We start from the raw sequence: 21,839 nt of genomic DNA on the forward strand, positions 1-21,839 counted from the left end.
TTCATTGATATTATTTATGCTCCCCTCCTTTCCCTGCTTTATCTATTTGTTTATTTTTGCAATATCAAAGTAACCAGTGACCGTTGTCTGTTATCTAGTCTCTGCTTCCTTCTGTTGGTGCCAAAGGGGACAACCTAATCTTTGCAAATGAGCCTACAGTAGAGAGCCATCTGGTAGACCTAGTTAACAGGCTTACTTTCACCCTTCAGCTATGTCCCTTTTGCAACTAACAGCATCAGTTCTAAAAGCAGCAGATTCTCAACCGCTTGGTTTCTACTAAATGCGCATCAACAGTGAACACTAACTCAAGACAGCTTTAGAAAACACATCCTTTCCATATTCTGAACCCTTTTGAAAACAAATCACGTTCCTCTTCTTCTTGTCTTCCTTTTCCTTTAAAGTCTTCAGGATTAGGATTCTTTGATTTGGGCAACTTTTTTTTTCTGTCTTAGTAGAAAAATTGCAAATATGTTTGTGTGCACATGCATGCATGATGCTTCACTGTCTTAACTCGTATGACACGCGCCATGCCTGACAACTGTCCTCACAGTAGGGAATCTGGAAGGGTACAACTGCTTCCGTTCCGCCTCCTTTGGGCCTGGATCTTTTCCTCACATTCAACATTCCCTTGGCACCTTCTTCATTTCACAGAGATGAAGAGCCCTCTTTATATGTTTCACAGGCCACAACACCAAGCAAGAGTTTCAAACCAGGCGGGTTGCCTTGGCTTTTCCCTAACCAATTTCACTTTCCCCTGTTTCATTGGTCTGAGGTCTCTACATAAGTTTGTCCTGAGGGAGCCGCTGGTTTACTCTTTGTGCTATGCCTTGGGACAAGAGAAGAGCCTGCATCCTGGTTGAAACCCACAGTTGGTAGTCTGTTAGATCCCAGACATTTGTGCATCCTTAAATGGCATCCACTGGGGTGTTTTTTTCTCTCATTAGCACTTTCAGAGCCTCATCTTACCCACCTAAAAGCAAGGACTCAGAAACAATTGACAAGCAGTAATGGAAGAATGCTTGTACACACTTCAAGAAAAGGAAAAACCCGGCCTATCAAACAAAACTATCTTACATCTAATTACCAGCTAGATCAAACACAGCTACAATAAAAGGTATTTGTAGCAACTGTAAATGTTGATAGGATCACACTGATAGTCACAAGGAACTTCTAAAGGATTCCCCAGATGACCAAGATCTGGGCTCTGAGCAGACAGACAGCCTTCATTTCATGGCCAACTTTCTCATAATTTTGAGAAATAAGTTATTATTTTGAATTTTGAATTATATTTTAATTTTAATTTGAGAATACTTTTCTGAGGACTGACAGAGAGAGAGAGAGAGAGAGAGAGAGAGAGAGAGAGAGAGAGAGAGAGAGAGAGAGATCAGGCAAAAACTGATTCTGTGAGTTTAACTTCACCCCTGAAATTTCCTGTCCTGGTATACATTCGACCCGGAGTCCACACTGTTAGCTCAGTTGGTGCTGTTCCCGGCCCACTTTCATACTGTTCCGGGAGGGCGTGTACCTAAAAGCACCTTTTGCATAAACTTTTAAGATTTCTCGGGGAGAAGGGAGCTCTTCTGACACTCAGAAGCCCTCCCTGGCACCCATAACTTCTTTTGCAAATCCAGTTGCCATGTAATTATTTCCGATTCTCTCTGTAAATAACTTGAAGCCCTTGGGTTTTAAGTAGGGTTTCTGCTTGCCGGGCGCCAGCTTGCTCTCTGCTCCGGGCAGGCTGAATGGAGCCAGCCTAGCATTTCCCATTTGTAAGTGATAAGAGGGGGAGGAGGCGGCTCTCGGAGATCAGGTTTCAAGTGGAGCCCTGGTTTTATGTGTGTGGGAATGGACGTAAAGGAAAACACAGCCAGGCGGCCTTCTGACTCTTCCTGTTGGACCTGTTCGAGTGCCAGTGAGTAGACCTGCGTAAAAAGGTTTTCCTCAAACAGCCTTGGGTGAAATTCGTGCCTGAATTCAAAGTCGGCTCACCTCCCAGGAAGTGCCGCGGGAGTCCAGGCTGCCCCACTTTATTAGTCTTTTCGGAGAAAACCTACCAGGGAGAACCCTGGCTCCCCTCTGCCTGACGAGCAAGAGTGTGCTGGGGAGGTGTCCCACGGTAGAGTGGTTGATGTCAGTGGTGTATCAACCGTGGGAGGCTCGGGGTTTGTGAAACCGAGTTACACCTAAGCGTCTTATGAAACTCAGAAGGTACCGGAGCTACCATCGGGGTAGGGAGGCAGACAGGATCCCAAGGCTTACTCTCAAGTTTCTGCCCCATTTGGGGTAACATTCTGGATTGAAGGAAGTGACAACCTCAACTCCACAGACACCGTAGGACATTGGTACGTAGCTTTATGTGTTTATTAATCCTTTGAAAGTGGTGAGTGGGGCAGTCGCAGACAGCCGGCTGCGTTGGTGCATGCTGGACTATTGTGCTGTTTGGGTCCAGGGTCCAGGGTCCAGTCTGGTCTCTTTGTCCCGATATAAACCTACAGCTCAGCCCATCTCTCTGTGGTTTGTGAATAGCTTCTGTTCTTCAGGGAATGTGTGCTGCAGAGTAGTGCTTCCTAATTAGACAATTAATTGTGTTCTAAGAGGCTTTTGAGTATCACTTTAAGGTGGAGGCAGACCCTCATAACAAATAAGGTTGGAGAAGACCACCCTGTCCAATATGTGAGCTTGTAAAGCCTGCATCAGCCCAAAACTTAATGAAAGGGTTGAATATATATATATATATATATATATATATATATATATATATATATATATATATATATATATATATATATCCAGTCAGTCCTGTCAATATGCAATTTTATCAAATTATTTGGTTCTTGGAAAACACATGTCCACATGTCCAACAAAGTTTGTTTCTCCATCCAAATGGCAAATCAGTCCTGAGTCCAGGTCAGAAACACAGCTGGACAAAGGCAGAGAGAGAGGAGAGAGAGGTTGAGAGCTCTGACCACACCTGGAGGCTCTTAACTTGAGAAAGCCATAAGAGTCAGCCCTAACCCCAGCCCCAGCGGATTCCTGGCACTCAGCTTGAGTCACCTAGGGGCTAGGTGAAAAGCTGCTGCCACGGAGAAGCTGCAGCGCTTAGACTCACCTCAGCCTGGGAGTCTCTTTTACTTTCACTTTGCACACCATTGAAATGTTACCTCTGATCTTTATTGAAACACCCGCTCAAGTAGCTTTCCATTCTAGTGTGACGTCTACCTCACTTACAGTAATCGAGGCTGGTTTCCTGTCATACAGTTGAGTTGGGGGTGGGGGTCGGGGGTGGGGCAGGATGAATGTATGTCCTTCGGATATTCGGTTTTATTGTTCAAGGAAGATTTATCGGTGAGGTGACGTTTACCAAGCAAGACATCAGGGAATAAAATGGTTTCGGGTTATAGTCATTTGTACAAAGTTGCTAACTCACCTGTTTGTGCTTGGTGTTGTCAGTGTACTTGTAAGAGAATTTTGCAGTCATTTGGTTAAGAGGCTGACTTACGGACTTAGTAAAAAATAAGAGTAATGAAAGCTACACGGTCTTCTTAATTTCTTTTAGTTATTTCAATGGAAGCAGCTGGAAAATTTGTATTTCCGTGAGAAGAAATTTGCTGTGGAGGTGCATGACCCACGAAGGTAAAGATCGGGGTTTTGTAAGAGTTGTGCTGCTGTAAATGCATGGGCATAGCTTTTCCTATTTGCTTTTATTTCTCTTGGAGATTTACCTCCAAGTGGAGTCACCGGGGTCAGAGTTAACCTTTAGGGTAACTTTCAGGCATTTCCAAAGCACTGGCTGCTTTACATTTCTACTGGTGATGTATGGGGTTCCAATGTCTGCATATTCCGTCTGGCATTTGTGTGTGTGTGTGTGTGTGTGTGTGTGTGTGTGTGTGTGTGTGTGTGTGTGTGTGATCTTTAACTATAATATTTAATCATTGTTGAGAGCTTCACATACACATATACACTGTGTTTTGCTCACATTCCCCACACTCCTCTCCGTGACACTTTCCCAACCCACCCCTCTACCCAATTCATGTGTTTGTTTTTTTTAAACCCCTTGTGTCCAATTTGTGTGTGCATATATCCATGGACATTGGGCCAACCACTGGCATGGGTCGATGTACAGGGTCTGTGGTGGGGTCAATATACAGGGTCTGTGGTGTGTATTTTACAGCCACTTTGGTATTAAGAAATAGCCATGGTTGTTTGAGCTACGTTTTCCTTCAGGACTAACCACAGCCAGAGCCTCTTTGCAGGGGTTTATTGGCCGTTTAAGTTCTTAAGGGAATTATCTATGGTGATGCTTTATTTTTATTTTGAGTGTTTCTGAGTCCTGAAAAAAAAAAAGAAAGAAAAGAAAGAAAACAACACAGTTGTCAGAGTTATTTGTGTGAATGCAGGTCAGGATGTAGGTTCTCTGAGAAGTCAAGAAGCACCCACGCTTCAGCAGTCGCTCTTTGGAGCTTCCGCAGTAGTGTTTGGAGGTCAGAGGGACAGGAGGAAACTGCTGTGACAAAAGATAAACCCAAGGAGATTAGCCCGTTCTTACTAAGAACTTTAGTCCCCCACCCCCAACACACACACACACACACACACACACACACACACACACACACACACACACACCCCATGCCCTTCTGCCCTTCTGTCCTTCTGTCTCCCGCCTCCCCCATCCGGCTCCCTCCGCCCTGTACTTGTCTTTCTCCCTGTCCTGCCTTTTATTGCTCTGAGTCTCCTCCTCGCCTGCCTTTCCTCTTTTTACCCGGTGTACATCTGGACCAGTGTGGGCCTTGCACGTTTTCAGTCGGTATCAACAAGCTCATGTCCCGCAGGCATGAGCTACCTCCGTCTGAGGTGCTCCATCTTCTTCGCCTTGGGCAGGTGCCATTTCTGCAGGCCTCGTGGCCGTCGCTGAATGAGCGCTCTTATCTCTCACCACCGCTTGCTTGCCTGTGGTAGTCCCACTTCTTCCGTGGTTTCTAACGAGATGTCATTGCATGGCTTCTCATTTGACTAACTCCCCATCCAGCTGTGAGTGTCTCAGTATTTACACAGAGTTTGCTTTGGGGCTGGTTGGTTTTAGACGCCATCAGAGCCTCAGCCCCCGTCAGGCAAAGTCTGTGCAGCTGAAGTCAGAGGGAAGGAAGATGCTGTATGGCAGCATTGCCTGCTAGGTACGCACTGTGTGTCGCTGGCCCAGGGGGTGACTAGCCATGGTCTTCCATGTTTTAGGATTTCAGTGTCCAGAAGAACCTTTGGGCAGAGTGGCCTGTTTGTACAGACCTGGTATGCAAACTCCTCTCTCATCAAGTCCATCTGGGTAATGGCCATTAGCCAGCATCAGTTCTACCTGGACCGGAAGCAGAGCAAAGTGAGTAACTGCAGGTGTTTCTTTGCGAACAGAAGCCAACCCTTTTCTTTTCTATTCTGAAATGAATTTTCTCAGAAAACATATATGCAAAATTAAAAAAGAAAAGTTTTAAGTTTTTCTACTATTTTGGTTTTTTATATATTTAAGAGATGGGTTTATATATATAAATGTGTGTGTGTGTATATATATATATGTGTGTGTGTATATATGTATATATATATATATATAATTTCAAAATTGTGAGATTTGGCATACATACGCTCCTACTGTGGTGACATTTAAAAGTTAGTGGCTGAATCCTGAATAGTTAACGAAAACTTTCCATGTACAAAATTAAAGTTTCCTGTGTATAAAGTGCCACTTTAAAGATTTAAATTGCCCCGTGTTGACATTTTGATTGCATGGTAACTTAATCGTTGTATTGATTTAAGAATGTGATTGTGCTAATTCTATTTCAATGCTATTTACTTCATAGGCAAAAATTCCCTCAGCCAGAAGTTTAGACGATATCGCAATGGATTTAACAGAGACGGGAACACAGAGGGTCTCCAAGCTAGTGACTCTGGAGGCAAAGAGTCAGTTCATCATGGCAAGCAATGGCAGCCTGATATCCTCAGGTATCTTTCTTCTTGTTCCAGAAAGTATAAGTGCCCTCGCACGCTCGCGCTCCTCCCCGCTCTCTTTCTCTCTCTCTTGCATGTTTGGTATAAATCATTTCCAAATGCATCTTGTTGAGGAACAAAACAAAACAAAACATTTTATCGATATGCAACAGTATACAACAGCTTCGAATAACATTTTAATTAATTTATTAATTTATCATAGCCCTGGCTAGCATCCAACTCTGCCTCCTAACGCGCCACCATTTATACAGTTATTTATATATTCAGGCTGTATAAATAACACGAGATGCAAAGATACTAAGTACCAAAGGTTGTCCTGAAAGATGTTTGCTCCCTGCTAGGTTTTGATACCAGTGATTCTCCACAGCATAGAAAGTTCCACACAAACACAATCACGAGTGTCTCGTTCACGAGACACTGGGCCCAGTCCTTTCCTTTGTGGGAATTCTGCAGTCTCTTGTCACCAAGCCTGTGTGACGTCACCAAAAATTGACTTATCTTAACTAAAACCCTCTCAGCTTGTGGATGTGAAGCAGTGGGGTTGTGGATGGGGGATGGGTTCCTTTGCGTAGAACATTCCATTGTCTTGCTTGCTTACATTCTAAAAAAAATGTGTGTGTGTGTGTGTGTGTGTGTGTGTGTGTGTGTATAGAATGGGACCATCTTCCCTTCACTCTTAAAAAAAAAGGTGCAGTTTCTCCTTGTGTGTGCCTGAACCACAGCTGCAAAATGCAGAAGCCATTTTCTTACCAGGCTCTTTCTGACTCCCCAAAAGCATGTGAAATGTCCCCAGCTTCCTTTCATTATGTTCAGCAACAAGGAGAAAAAGAAATAAAAGCAGCATTTGGGAGCAACCTGCCTCCCTTGCCCTTTGTCCCTCACTCAGCAAGGAAGGAAACAGTCCCCGCGTGAACCTCCCTGCCCTGCCTCCCGCCCTAGGTTCTCAGGACTCGGAAGGCATGGAGGAGCAAAAACGAGAGAAAATCCTGGAGCTCAAGAAGAAGGAGAAACTGCTGCAAGAAAAACTCCTGAAGAAAGTTGAGGAGCTGAAGAGGATCTGTCTGCGTGAGGCAGTGAGTGTGGCCTCAGCCTTGCCGGGCCTCTGTGTTGTTGGGTGGCTGTGCTCTGTGGTCATTATGGACTCTTGACCCTGTCCCATTTTTTTTTTACAGGAGCTCACGGGCCGGATGCCCAAGGAGTACCCACTGAACACAGGCGAGAAGCCCCCGCAGGTCAGGAGGCGAGTGGGGACCACGTTCAAGTTGGATGACAACTTATTGCCTACCGAGGAGGTATGAGCGTAGCTCTAAGCCATCCTGTGTGCAAGACACAAGAGCTGCGTGTCTAGTATCCGCCATCTGCATCTTCGGTTCCAAGGCGTGCACTAGATTTTCCTCTGAGCCGTGGAACTGGATAGAGTAGACCAAAGGGCACTCTTTCTCTCATGCACACTCGGAGCAAAACTGAGTGTCTTCCTATTTTGTTCCCTGTGTCACGGAGAGCATTAAAGGAGCCCTGTTGTTGTATAAGTTATAAATGGTATTACAGAAGCTAAGAGTGAATTCTAGCTTCAGACCCTTTCACTTGAAGCCAAGTAGCCCTCAGCAGAGAGTTTCAGTTCACCTGGAAACTGAGAACGAAGGTGGAACTCCCCTGTGAAGGCTGGCGTACAGACTAAATGAGATAACACCCATACGGCATTCAGTATAATTAAGTTAAAGGGTTTGATGGCCAGCAGGATGTGTGCTTTCTGGATTGCATATCGTGCGCAATTATGCCATTATGACCCACCCCATGCTTCTTCCAGGGATGTCACTAGCTCAGCTTCCACCCATAATAGTCAAGTTTTGGTCTTTGCCCGAGCGCCTGCCTGTGCATGCCTGCCGCTCTGACCTAAGTGGCACACGGTGTGTCGTTTAATCCTCAACACACTTTCACGAAGTGCTTTTCTTCCTTGCACAAATTCAGAAGACTATAAAGCGTTAAAAGATCGTTTGTGAGTAGTCTGTTCAGTCACGCTACCAGGACCAGCCAGAAAGAGCAGTCAGACCCAAATGACGTGTCTGTAAAGCTTCCTGTGTGAACGTAACATTCTGCATGCGTGAGTCACAGGGTAGTCTCTTCTTTCTGAAAACTAGCCTTAGCCCAGCCAAGTGAATGAATGCAAAGGCATTTTCCTCCTTCAAAAGGAAAAGGGGTTGGGCTATGAGAAGGTGCAGTTAAGCTGGGTGAGAGATGTCTTCTGGGAGAATATCTGAGGAGGCCTATGTGATTAAGACTTGGACCATTTCATTCCCAAAGGGACATACAGGAATCTTTCATTATTATGTGGAAATAATGCGAGAGAGTGACTGTGTGTATCCATAAAAATAAAGCGGTGTCATTGTCTACACGCAGGATCCGGCTTTACAAGAACTGGAGAGCAATTTCCTGATCCAGCAAAAGCTGGTTGAAGCTGCGAAGAAACTCGCCAGCGAGCCGGACCTTTGTAAAACCGTGAAGAAGAAACGAAAGCAGGAGTACACGGATGCTGTGAAAAGGCTGCAGGAGATTGAAAACTCCATAAACGAATACCGAATCCGCTGTGGAAAGAAACCCAGCCAGAAAGCCACAGTTACCCTACCAGGTTAGTAAGGAGGGGGCTGTCAGCAGGCCCCGTACTCAGCTCTCCTGCTGGGAGGTGGTATTCTTCCATTTCTTCTCTTGGTAAAAGACAGAAGAAGAACATCAAAAACAACTGTCCCACGTAAACGCGGTTGGATTTTCAGTGCGGAAGGCATGGTGAGCTCAATGTTTGGTGGCAGGGTCACCCGCCGCGGTTCCGTGTGACAGGATTTGAACTTTCAGGATGAAGGCTCACAGGGATGCCAGTTCATGATAAGACAGGCTCCCCAGTAGCTAGACTGACGTCACTTCTGCAGATACTTCTCAGGATGGCAGCTGTTAAGGATGCTGAGCTTTAGCTGTAGTCCTTTCTGCAGGGCGTTTGAATGCGGCAGACCCTGCATTTTCTTAGAGACCCATTTCTGCACGTGTGTAGGTAGAGAAGAAGCCTTGTGATTATCCCATTTCAAGAGAGTATTTAAAAGTAGGCAAAATGGTAAGTGATAACAGGGAATGCGGGAAGATGAGAGATAAGATTGTAACCACAGGGTAATCCTGACGTTGTATAAACCTGCACACAGGATGACTGATAAGAAACTATCTCAAATAACTGACAGTCAGAGCTGCAAGCATGCTGTTTCTCTTCTGTTGCCAGGATTCTTGACATGTATCTCTGAAGTTCATATTCAGCAAATCTTTATTATGTCAACTTAAAGTCTAATTGACTTTATGCAAATACTAATGTAGTTTTTAGACTACATCATAATTGAAATGTGATGGTATTTCTTTTATTTATTTATTTATTTATTTATTATTACGTATTCAATGTTCTGTCTGCATGTACATCTGCAAGCCATAAGGGAGCATCAGATCACATTATAGATGGTTGTGAGCCACCATGTGGTCACTGGGAATTGAACTCAGGACCTTTGAAAGAGCAGGCAGCGTTCTTAACCACTGAGCCATCTCTCCAGCCCGTGATGATATTTCTTTAAACCCAAGAGCCCTCCTCCCCCACTTTATGTGTTAGCATCTGAGAAATTGAGATCATTCCTCCACAGGATGATGTGTTATAATCATTACTGGTACCTTTCGTTGTCACTGGAACGTGGAATAATCATACATTTTCTATTTGATAGACTGCTGTAACTGGGTTGAGAATAGACCAGGCTTAGAGCCTGTGATTCATAAAGCTGAGACATGACTTTTGGGAAGTGAATAGACAGACAGACATTAACACACAAATGTTAGTTCACTACAGCTGGAGAGTTTAAATGTGCAGTCCAGTTGGTTTGATTGTCTTTGCGATCACTGCCTCCAGACCTTTGAAATGAACAGTGTGCTTAAGGTTCATGGCCATTTGTCACAGCCAATTCACCCTCAAGCTGTGCTAGACCCAAGTGTTCCCCTCTTTGGGGGCTGACATTTGGGCAGCAGATGGTGCCACTGGCTGAGCAGATATTGGATAGATGTTTCTGTAAGTGTACGCGGCAGCTGACTGTCCTGGCACCTCGCCTTCAAGTGCAACCCTGTGTCTAAGAGAGAGTCCGCCTGGCTCTGATAAAGACTAGCATTTGAGTTTGAATGAAGACAGTACGTCCGTAATGGCTTTAAAGCTTACACCAAGGTGTTGTAATTGACTAGAACCTTCCACCAAAACAGTGGATGCTGAATATGAAATAATTTGCAAAATCATATCAACACATCCAAGATGGCTCTTTTTTTTTTTTTTTTTTTAACCAAATGGGCACTAGAGATGCTCAAAGCACTATGGCTGTCATTTCCAACCAGACAGCCAAGTATGGGTACTAAATCTAAGAAGTGTAGGTGGTATTTATCTAGCATTTGCTGTGTGCCTGGAACTGGCTGAGGTCCGCACAGCATTAGTTAATCAAACAGCTTTGTCATCCTCACTGCAGAACTGAGCCCAAAGATTCACACTGAGATGAAGCAACAGGCCTAAGTTCCAACAGATGATAAATGACAAAAACAAGAAATAACTCAAGTCTCCCGATTCAGAGCTTCTTAAGTAGAGACAATTTTGCCCTAGAGATATTTGATGATATTTGTGGGCATTTGGGAGTTGTGAAAGTTGAAGGTTAGGTGTACTGCTTCAGGTCTGTAAATAGACATAGTTTCTACCCTGCACAAAGGAGTCCCCTAGAACAAATATGGAATGCCATTTCCTTTCAAGGTAATAGACAATATTGTAAACCAGTTTAAGACCCAAACTTGCGGGGGTGGGGTGGGGGGGTGGGGGAACGCCTTTAATCCCAGCACTCAGGAGGCAGAGGCAGGTGGATCCCTGTGAGTTCGAGGCCAACCTGGTCTAAAAAAGTGAGTCTAGCACAGCCAAGGCTACACAAAGAAACCCTGTCTTGAAAAAAAAAAAAAAGACCCAAACTATGTGGCTATTAATCCTAGTCTAAGTGATACAGTGAGGAGCTGAAGACACAGCTCAGTTGGTATTGCCCAGCATTGCACAAAGCCCTGGCAGCATATAAAAGCAGCTACAGTAGTATTTGCCTATAATCCTGTCCCTTGGGACATGAAAGTAGCAAGGTTATTATTAGTTATGGAGAGAGTTAAGGAGCACTGGGGGCTTCTATATAAGACCTTCAAGGGCGCCAAGAAATAGAGGGGTGTCAGGGAGATGAGATTGAGAAAGTAAGGGAGGAAAAAAAAAAGAAATATGGAGTTGACCCTTCCATCCTGAGATTCTGCATCTGCAGACACAGCCATCCTCAAGTCAAAATATCTGTGGGAAAATTGTCTTTGTACTAAACACATTATTTGATAAATGTTATAATATAGCAAATATTTATGCAGCATTCACCTCATGTTAGGAATTATAAGTAATAGAAATAGTATTCACAGTATGTAAGAGAATACGGGGGCACCCTCAGATTGCTTATCCTTGGGGAGACCGGGGACCAGGCTCTCTGGATACCGAGGAATGACTAACCAATTCTAGCATCTGTACACTGGGTCAGATGCTTTTTTATCTCCAGTAGAACGTAAGTGATTCCGACAACAGCTAATTATTCTTAATGCACTGTAATTGCTTACATTTATCTAAATGAGAATAAAATGCACTCCATTGAAAATTGCCTTGCTGAACTCATTCTAATTGTATAAATGCACAATTATTCTAAAGGCAATTATTTTTATTCACAGAAGATATAATTCCATCTGAAAGCAGTTCTTTGTCAGACACCACCACCTATGATGATCGTAAGTGGCTCATTTTTTTATTTAAAAATATTAGATACTCTGAAGTATGAAGCTTGTTTGTTTGTTTGTGCTGATTTTTCGAGACAGGGTTTCTCTGTATAGCTTTGGCGGTTCTGGACTCACTTTGTAGACCAGGCTGGCCTTGTACTCACAGGGATCTGCCTGACTCTGCCTCCTCAGTGCTAGGATTACAGGCATGCACCATAGTACCTGGCTTTTTAAGACTTTATTTTTCACTTTTATTCGCTCGCGTGCACACGTGTGTGTGTGTGTGTGTGTGTGTGTGTGTGTGTGTGTGTGTGCGCGCGCGCGTGTGCCCAATGAGATTGGATGCCCTGGAGCTGGAGTTACAGGCCATTTTGTGAGCCTTTCTGACCTGGGTGCTAGGAACTGAACTCAAGTCCTCCAAGAAAGCAGTAAGCACTCCTAAAAACTGATCCTGCTCTCCTTTTCCTAAGATAATGTTTTAAATGTAAGTAAATTTGGGCATAGGATGCAGGTTAGTTGGTAGAAGGCACGATCCCCTAGGTTTGATCCCCAACATTAAATAACCCTGGTATGACATGCATACCTATTGTCCCAATACTAAGAAGGCAGAGGCAAGACAGACAGGTATTCAAGGCCTTCCTTTGCTACCTAAATAATTCTAACCACAAGACCCTGTCTGACAAAGAGCAACAGCAACAATTTTTTAAAAATGGAATAAACTAACTTTATTTATACAAATAGTTGGGGAGAGAGGTCTACAGTTGTCATCTCTGCAGGCTAACATGTTAAAAACAGGTCCATAGCTTGAATAAGTCTGTCTGTAAGGGTGTTAAATTTCTTTTTTTTTTTTTTTAAACTTTCTAGTTTAAATAAAGACTCAGAACCCTGTAAGCTACACAGTCCTCCACCTAGGGATTTTCCGTGTTGATGTTTTACCTATCTGGAATCCAGCATCAAACCAGGAAACTGTGTGCCCACTTTGCATACCACTGCTTTCTGGAGAATGGGGATTTTATTTTCCTTAGGAAGAAAGCACATTTTATGAGTTAGATTCCGTGTCATTTTTGCCATTTCCTATAAGTAAGCAATATGTGTTACAGTGGCCAATATTAGCTCAGTGTTTCCTGCAGAGGGACTGAGCACTTCCTTGTAACGCTTTTTACGCAATCAGCTGATTGGCTATCTGTCTGATGTAAGTTGAAGAATTCCTGGAAGCCACTGCCCTCAGCCTGCTCCCCACATCCTCCACCCTCATGGGTTTTTCTCTGAGTCCGATGGTCAATAAAGTCAAATCTCACAACTTTGGGATCCTTCTTTGAGCTGCAGTCCAAAACACTTGCCACTAATTTTTTAAAAATGCACAGGTTGGTGGGAGGAACATACCGCACCTCCAGCAACACAACCATTCCTCACAGGATGAGCCTATGGCCACAGAGGCCTAAGGTTTTTCTTTTTTCTTCCTTTCTTTCTTTTTTTCTTTTTGTTTTTTGTTTGTTTTTGTTTTGTTTTGTTTTTGACGACAGGGTTTCTCTGTGTAGCCTTGTCTGTACTGGACTTGCTTTGTAGACCAGGCTGGCCTCGAACTCACAAAGGTCCACCTGCCTCTGCTTGGGATTACAGGCCTGTGCCGCCATGCACCCACCTGTGAGGCCTAAAGTATTTAAAGGGAACATACATCATCTGGAATATTTGGCCTTTTGCAAATTGGAGTTTCCTGCCTCCCTCTCCTTTTTCCTTCTTTTCTTTTTAGACATGGTCTCACTATGTAACTCTGGCTATCCTGGACTTCACTATGTAGACCAGGCTAGCCTCAAGCTCACGGAAGCTCCCCCACGTATGCTTCACAAGCACTGGGCTTAAAGGTGTGCTTCATCACAGCTGGAACCTTGAAGATTTTCTTAAATAAAAGTTTATGTTTTGGGTTTTTTTTTTTTTTAATCTTTTAAAAAAATTTTGTTTTTTCGAGACAGGGTTTCTCTCTGTAAAGCCCTGGTTGTCCTGGACTTGCTTTGTAGATCAGGCTGGCCTTGAACTCACAGAGCTCCTCCTGCCTCTGCCTCCCAAGCACTGGGATTACAGGCTACAGGTGTGTGCCACCACGCCCAGCTAACTAAAAGTTTTTGGAAGTGACACCATCACCCGTTGCACCTGAGTGACTTTCCTACTTAGAGTAGTCACTGTGAATTGAGAAGAATTGGTTCAGAACTTAGTACTTTTTCTTTTGCTCACATGCCAATTATAAAACTTAGTTTTACATAATGCCTAGGTCCCCACTGCATAACCCTACCATCGGTGTCTGGAGAACCATTGTACATTTCATCTGCCCGTTTCCTCGGGAAAGGTTGGCAAGCTATTCATTTACTTATTTTCTCATCTGTATTCATTTCCTTTTCGACTCATTTTAGCCAATGACTCCTTCACTCTCGCTGGCCAGCGACCAAGTTCGGTGCCTCATTCTCCAAGAATTCTGCCCCCCAAGTCTCTGGGTATTGAACGAATCCACTTCAGAAAATCCTCCATCAACGAACAGTTCGTGGACACCAGGCAGTCCAGGTGAGCCGTTGTCATCTTACAGTTGACGCCTTGAAGCTAGGAAGTGTCTTCTCCTTGTTTGTTACTCATCCTTCCAGATGATGTTCTTTTAGGAAACTGAGGCAGGGAAACTGACCTCTTGGGATTTGTTGTTGACAGTGAATTGGAGTGGTTTTGGTTTTTTGGTTTGTTTGTTTGTTTTTGTGTGTTTCTTTCTTCCTTTGTTTTTGATCTTTTTCAAGACAGAGTTTCTCTGTGAGGCCATGGGAGGCCTAGAACTCAGAGATGCTCCTGCCTCTGCCTCCTGAGCTGTGCAGCCACCACCTAGGTGAGTGAGAGTGTTCTTAAAAGAGGGCTTTTGAGAAGGTCCTTAGGGCTGGGTGTGGCGGCACACGCCTTTAACCAGGAGGCAGAAGCAAGGTACCTTTCTGTGAATTCAAGGCCAGCCTGGTCTACAAAGCGAGTCTAGGACAAACAGGGTTGTTACACAGAGAAACCTTGTGTGTCGGGGTGGCCAGAGTGTGTGTAGGGGGGAGCCCTTAGCTCTTTCCTTTGTACTAAAGTCTGTGATTTATATCTAGTCATAAGGACTTTAATGATGGAGGTGGGGTGTTAGACAGCTCTTGGCAGTAAATAAAATACCTGAAATAAGCAACTTATAAAAAAAATAGCTTATTGTAAGCCTGTCGTGATGGTGCATGCCTTTAATCCCAACACTCAGAAGGCAGAGGCAGGCAGATCACTGTGAGTTCGAGGCCAGCCTGGTCTACAAAGTAAGTCCGGGACAGCCAGGGTGACACAGAGAACCCCTGTTTTAAAAAACAAACAAACAAAAAACAAAATAAAAAAAGCTTGTTGCTTCAAGACATTTGAGGCCAGATCACCTGGCCACTTCCTTTTGGGTCTGTGGTTAGGAGAGCGACATGGCCGTGGCTAGCGGAGCATCATGGTGGGGGCAGGGCGGGGCATGTGGTAGAGCTGAGGACTCATTTTTCGATAACAGAATCAGAGAGACAGGAAGTAGCTGATCCCAGTTTCTCCTTCCAGGGGGATGCCTCCCATGGCCTACCTTCATCTCACTTGCCTCACCTCCCAGGCTCCATCACTTTCTAGCAACCCCAACAGATCACAAGCCAAGCTTTCAACCTATGAACTTTTGGGAGAGTTTACGGTCAAATTTTGGCAGGCCAGGGATTTCATAGTTTAATTTTATAACCTTGACTCTAAAGAAACGGTCGACTTGTGGACTGTTTAAATAAATTATCATAAAGTAACATGGTATAATGATTATGGATTCATTAAAACGGCATTGTAGAGCCTTAATCAGCAATGTGTGCCTGTAAGCATAGCATCAGAAAGCTGAAGAAGAATTACTCAAAGTTTGAGAGTAGCCAGAAGGTCACCCTGGACTACCAAAGAGATCCTGTCTTCAGTGCTAAAAATAAAATATAAATTAATTAACAACAAAATAAAGATAGTATAAACAAATATTAAGCAATATGAAAATGCTATATGCAACTTTACTTTTTAAGTAAATATTAAACATACAAAGTAAGATCTCTTTTTGTTAAAAATGTAGATACCTGTAAGTATATCACTTAGGAAAAATATATGAAAAAAAATTTCATGCTGTGTGTGTGGTCTCACATTACGCATACCCAAATGTTTATTTTGTGCCTCTGAGCTATAATGCGCTTGGTTTACATTCACAGGAAGTAGGCAGTTATTCAGGGAGTTTCCTCCTGGGCACTGGGGAGCTGATGCCCAAATCTGTGTGTGTTAATTTTGTGCTTCGGCACCAGTGTTATGACCTCCCCTTAGCTAGTTATGTTATTAGCATTCTGAGAAGTAGGGAAACACGATTTAAAGATGATACATTTTAGTTGAGTTCCAGCCGATAACAGCCTGTGAGCAATACCGACTCTGCCACCTCGAGTAAAGAAGTTAGAGGGACTGGTCCAAAGCAATATTGGGTGATGTCTGAAAACGGCATTAAGTTTTTTGTTGGAATGTGGCAGCACCCACTCTCTTCTGCTGTGTGTGTGTCGAAGCCTCAAATAATTATTACTAGACTTGCTAGAAGAAGGGTCTGCCGAGCCTCACTCTAGTTGCTCTCAGTTTCTCCTATTGAGCATCCTTCTATTGGCTGCAAGCACGGCCCCACAAAGTCAGAGCACATTTGCTTCCACTTAACAGCCACCCAGGACGTCTCAGGATGCTCACCTGTAGAGCTAGATGCCCCTTTTCCTTCTCCTGTGTTCTCTGTCCATCCCTTCCCAGTAAGTTTCATATCAATGTATAACAAGTTTGCCGGGAGTATTGGGAGGCACATCATTTCTTCACTTCCTTCCTTTTAATTGCAGAGAAATGCTGTCCACTCATAGCAGCCCTTACAAAACCCTGGAGAGGCGGACCCAGGGAGGACGGAGCATGCCCACCACGCCAGTCCTGACTCGGAATGCCTACAGCAGCAGCCACCTGGAGTAAGAGCTTCATTCCCACTGCTTTGGCTCTTTTAGCTTGAGGGGTTGCCTGGCTTTTGTTGCATTTCTAAATCTTTTAAACAGACTTTATACAATGGTAGCCGTGACTCATTCTAACCCATTTCCTGCTAACATATAATTTCTTTCTTTCTCTCTCTCTCTCTTTCTTTCTTTCTTGCTTTCTTTCTTTCTTTCTTTTTGGTTTGGTTTTGTGAGACAGGGTTTCTCTGTGTAGCTTTGCCTGTCCTGGAACTCTCTTAGACCAAGCTGGCCTCGAACTCACAGAGATCCTCCTGCTTCTGCCTCCCCAGTGCTGGGATTAAAGGCGTGCGCCAACCACACCCGGCTTCTAATTTACAATTTCTAATTTGTCAACAAAGACCATGTACTTGATTCCTCCGGGTACACACTGGATTTTTAGTACTTTAATTCCACCAATTAGATATTACCATTCACCATTCATTGGCAAGAATGATAATAATTGCAGTGATGTTTTTGCAGAGCTCTGTGCTAATTGTTTTTATCTTCTTTGATTTTTTAAAACGATGTTTATTTAGCAACACCGTTTCCTATAGTTCAGGTTGGCCTTGAACTCACTATGCAGCCAAGAGTGACCGGGAACTCCTCATCCTTCTGCCTCCACCACCTCAGTGCTGGATTACAGAAGTACACCGCTACACCTAGATTATGTGGCGCCAAAGTGCAAACCCAGGGCTTCACACATGCTCAGCAAGCACTACCTACTGAGCTGTATCCTCAGCCCCCTTAATTCCTTATGCACGCTGTTTCAGTCAGTACCCACAGCAAGCCTGTTAGGAAGTACATGTTAGGTACCATGTTCATCGCATCTTGCAAACACAGAAGAAAAACTGAGAGAGGTTAAATATCTTGTCCTAACTCCTACAGCTGGTGACTAGACACCCATACCATGGAGTCTCAGATACATGGCTCCCCACTGGTGTCTCTGACTTAGGCCCAGGCTCCGCTCCACTTTGCCACTCTTTCTACTCTTATGTAACCCAGTGCTATGTGAGGACAGAGGGGCCTCCAACAACCCTTTGGAGGGCATCTTCCAGCTTTAATGCAGGCTGCGTATTACCGTAGGTGTCCTCCCTAGCCTCAAGAAGGGATTTGACTTGCACAGTAACAGAACTGAGTCTTCCCTTATTTTAACTGTGATAACGAACATGTGTGTGAGCCAGTGCATGAAGCGAACTTACGGACTCTGCTCTGTAGTCAAACTTGGAAACCTGAAAAGTCCTAGTGAATTTAGAACTTAAAAATCCATTCAACATGTCCTTTGCTCTGCGTGGCGTGTGTCCCTGTATGTGCACATTGTGTGGGTACCCATGTGCATGACTGTACATGTATGTAGAGACCGGAAGTCAACATGGGGGGTACCTTCTCCAATCAGATTTCCATCTTAATTTTCGAGGTCTCCCATTGATCCTGGAGCTCACAAATTTGGCTAGACTGGCTGGCCAACAAGCTTCAGGGATCTGCCTGTCACCATGGCCCTGGCGTTGAGATTGCAGGCACTATGCCTGGGTTTTTAACAGTGGGCTCTGCTGTACCGAGCTCAAGCTTCCATGCTCACACAGCAGACATCCTGCTATGGAGCCGTCCCTCCTGCCCTCGGCCTAGTGTTCTTTTCTTCCTCCTTGGGCCCCGCTACTGTACTCACCTCCCCGTCTCTCCTCTCAGACCGGACTCCTCATCTCAGCATTGCCGCCAGCGGAGCGGAAGCTTGGAGTCCCAGTCCCGCCTGCTCTCCGAGATGGACAGTGACAAGCCATTCTTCACCCTTTCCAAATCCCAAAGAAGCAGCAGCACCGAGGTCCTGGATGATGGGTCTTCGTACACCAGCCAGTCAAGCTCCGAGTATTATTGTGTGACCCCTGCTGCCGGCCCTTACTACACCACCCAGACTCTGGACACCCGTGCCCGCGGGAGGAGAAGGTCCAAGAAACACAACGTTTCTACTTCCAATTCAGGAAGCATGCCCAACCTAGCACAAAAGGATACTTTGAGGAACGGTATCTACACAAAGGGTCAGGACCCACCCCCTTCAGGGTACTGTATCACCGGATATCCACCATATGCCGAGTGTGACCTGTATTATGGTGGCGGCTATGTCTACGAGAATGACACCGAGGGACAGTACAGTGTCAATCCTTCCTACCGATCCTCAGCTCACTATGGATATGACCGCCACAGGGACTACAGCAGGTCTCTCCACGAAGACGAGGTGGACCGTGTGCCCCATAACCCTTATGCAACCCTGCGGCTGCCAAGGAAGGCTGCCGTGAAATCTGAGCACATCACCAAAAACATCCACAAGGCCTTAGTTGCTGAGCACCTGCGTGGCTGGTACCAGAGGGCTTCTGGGCAAAAGGATCAGGGCCACAGCCCGCAGGCTAGTTTTGACTCAGACAGGGGATCACAGAGGTGCCTGGGATTTGCTGGGCTGCAGGTGCCCTGTTCTCCAAGCAGTCGAGCATCTTCCTACTCTTCAGGTAAGATGACTGGGCAAGCACATCACCCCTGGCGCCACCATGTATCATCCGCTCCTATCCAAGGCTTATGTAATGAGTCCCCAAGTGGTGGCCATTCAGTGGACCCACAGTAAGAGCTGCCAACTTGAACAGTGCTCTACAGCATAAGAGTCTCATGAAGCTGTTTGTAGAGTCGGAGCCCAACACTTGCTGAGTTACCTCGTCTGTGGGCTGTCCTGTTGTTGGTGCTTTCGTAAGCTTTGTGTTATCAGGGTGTCATGGTGATAACCACATCGCTTAAGTATATTCTCATCATTGGAGTTTGACAGTTGTAAGGAATAAAGACATGCGTAAGGTTAGCAGAAGGCATTAAGGACCACGCATCCCTTCCCACTGGCCGAGATGTGATTAGTCTGAAGACTGAATATTCTTGTACCTGCCTGCATAAGGTTTACAGTAATTCTGATAGAAGCTGGTATTTAAGTATTTTTCTGCATATTTTGCTTATCTTATCTCAGTATGTACTATATCCTACTGAATTGCTAATGTAAGGAATTTGGGAGACTGAGGTCATAGCTCAGTGGTAGAAGGCTTGCTTGCCTGCAGTGCTTGGAAGCCTGCCTCCATGTCTACCACCATTATCAAAAACCCCAGGAATTTTTGTAGATAATTTTGATCATCAAAAGCATTCCCTTTCTAGCCCTTATATGGTGTTTGGCCACTCCCTCTGCTCCGATTTGCAGAGCACCTGCTGCACACCCTAACCTGTTCTAAGTAGGAAAAAAAAAAGTAAGAGTTGAGGGCAGGTCTGCCCACCACAATGAGAGCTCAGTCCTGAAGCAATGTCTGGCCAACGTGAGCTCAGGGTCTAGTCAGCAGCTGAAGGAATGTAAATGAAAATTAAATAAGCTTCAGATTTGAAGAAATGAATGACTATTTAAACTGCATAAAAACCTGGCTGTCCTCAGTTTTGCTGTCTCCCTTAAGCATGCGTGGGAATTCCCAAGCCTGTGTTACAGTCAGCGTGACTTGTACCTTTGTGATTCATAAGTTTGCTGGCAAGAGACACTACCATGGAGACTTCTGCTTGGGTTCCATTTCAGACCTGTGTCTAGGACTTTGGACTTCCGCTAGGATTATCCCACCAGTGACCACACGTAACACATGAAGAGGCCTCTGTCATTATTCCCTAGGGTTTACGGCTGTCATCGAGAGTTCAGGGGGAAGCATGAGAAGCGTTCACAGATAACACCCAGACAGAGTTCTCCAAGAATAAAAGCAAACAGGGGTCTAGGAATTCCTATGAATGGCTTTTGGTGCACAGGGCTAGGGGGGAAATGCCCAGGGGAAAAGGGGCGTGGTTTAAAACCCTCCACTGTCTTGGCTGTTGGCTTTGTATCTAGGGCAAGGGTGAAAATGGGGTTAATACTTCCTGGTTCGGACCTGGTGTCAGTTCTGCTGACTGTACCTCCCAAAGCATTCCTCCTCACCCCAAACCCCCCCCCCCTTGGTGTTTTAAGATAAAATCTTACAGTGTGTCCTGAGCTGGCCTCAAACTCACAAGGCCTCTCCCATGCCTGCCCTACCACACCTGGCTGAGAGCATCCTTTATAAAGAATTAGGTGGATGAGATCAAGACTCCCGGAAATCCCTTCTGGAATGTTCCTGCCCCTACTTTATAGCTTTAAGAGATGTACTTCTGCAGGCACGGATCTGTCACATGGAGAGCTACATTTCCTGTTTCTGATTAGTCAGATTTTTCCACCTGAAGGTTTTGTGGTGACTCAGTTTCAGAAGTGGTGGTAGCCACCTCTTGTCAGCTCTCTGTGCCGGAGTGCCCTTTTAATACTAGCAGCTGTGCTGTAGGGTGAGTCCTGTAGTTAGATTTGTTATTATTCTTATTTTACAGTTAGGTGACTCTGCTTTAGAGAGTTTGAATGACCCTGCCAATCCCCTAAGCTGGCAGGTGACAAAGTAGGGCTTCTGCCCCAGCTCCAACAGTCTGACCCCCAAGTGTTAGAACCCCCACTTAGGGCTTAGGCTTGGAAACCTACCATGAGCATCCTACATCTGTTAGTGAAAATCAAATGGCTTTACGGCCACAGATGCATTTTGAAGCGTGTCTGTCTGTGCTGATTGCAGGTGGCTTGTGGGTATGGGAAGAGGTCAGTGGCCAGGAACAGAACATGGGCAACAAACAGGAAGCGTCATCACCAGGGCTGTCTGTGTGAGACTTGGATATGCACAGGGCTGGAGAGCCACCTGTGCAGCCCGGGCGTGGAGCAGGACTGGCTTTACGATGAGGACAGCCGAAACCCAGTGGCATGCCTTCAGTCCGGCTCTGCTTCCAGATTACTCCCTTGTCCTCTCCTGGTCCCACCCTTCTGCAAAACTCATCCCCTCCTCCTTCTGCTAGCTTCTCCACCCCCCCACCCCCCTCACCCCCCTTAGCTCTTTATTCAACAACAGAAAACGTCCTGTCTTGCCAGTGGCCGGTGTTGCCCTTAGCAGT

General features: G+C 45.1%; 1 protein-coding gene across 4 annotated transcripts in view; it reads left to right on the forward strand.

Annotated features, from left to right (window-relative positions):
* FRMD4B (FERM domain containing 4B) overlaps positions 1–21,839 on the forward strand; it is a 311,527-nt gene that overhangs the window by 282,799 nt on the left and 6,889 nt on the right. For all 4 annotated transcript variants that reach the window (XM_084765731.1, XM_084765728.1, XM_084765729.1 and 1 more), the window contains 10 exons: positions 3,557–3,633; positions 5,230–5,368; positions 5,844–5,985; positions 6,931–7,064; positions 7,164–7,283; positions 8,389–8,617; positions 11,773–11,829; positions 14,223–14,370; positions 16,713–16,832; positions 18,537–19,348. In XM_084765731.1, coding sequence (XP_084621857.1) covers positions 3,557–3,633; positions 5,230–5,368; positions 5,844–5,985; positions 6,931–7,064; positions 7,164–7,283; positions 8,389–8,617; positions 11,773–11,829; positions 14,223–14,370; positions 16,713–16,832; positions 18,537–19,348 — 1,978 coding nt within the window. The remainder of the gene's footprint in view (positions 1–3,556; positions 3,634–5,229; positions 5,369–5,843; positions 5,986–6,930; positions 7,065–7,163; positions 7,284–8,388; positions 8,618–11,772; positions 11,830–14,222; positions 14,371–16,712; positions 16,833–18,536; positions 19,349–21,839) is intronic.

The sequence above is a fragment of the Acomys minous genome (genome assembly GCF_964271855.1).
Source record: "Acomys minous genome assembly, chromosome: 17".
Classification (NCBI taxonomy): Eukaryota; Metazoa; Chordata; class Mammalia; order Rodentia; family Muridae; genus Acomys; species Acomys minous.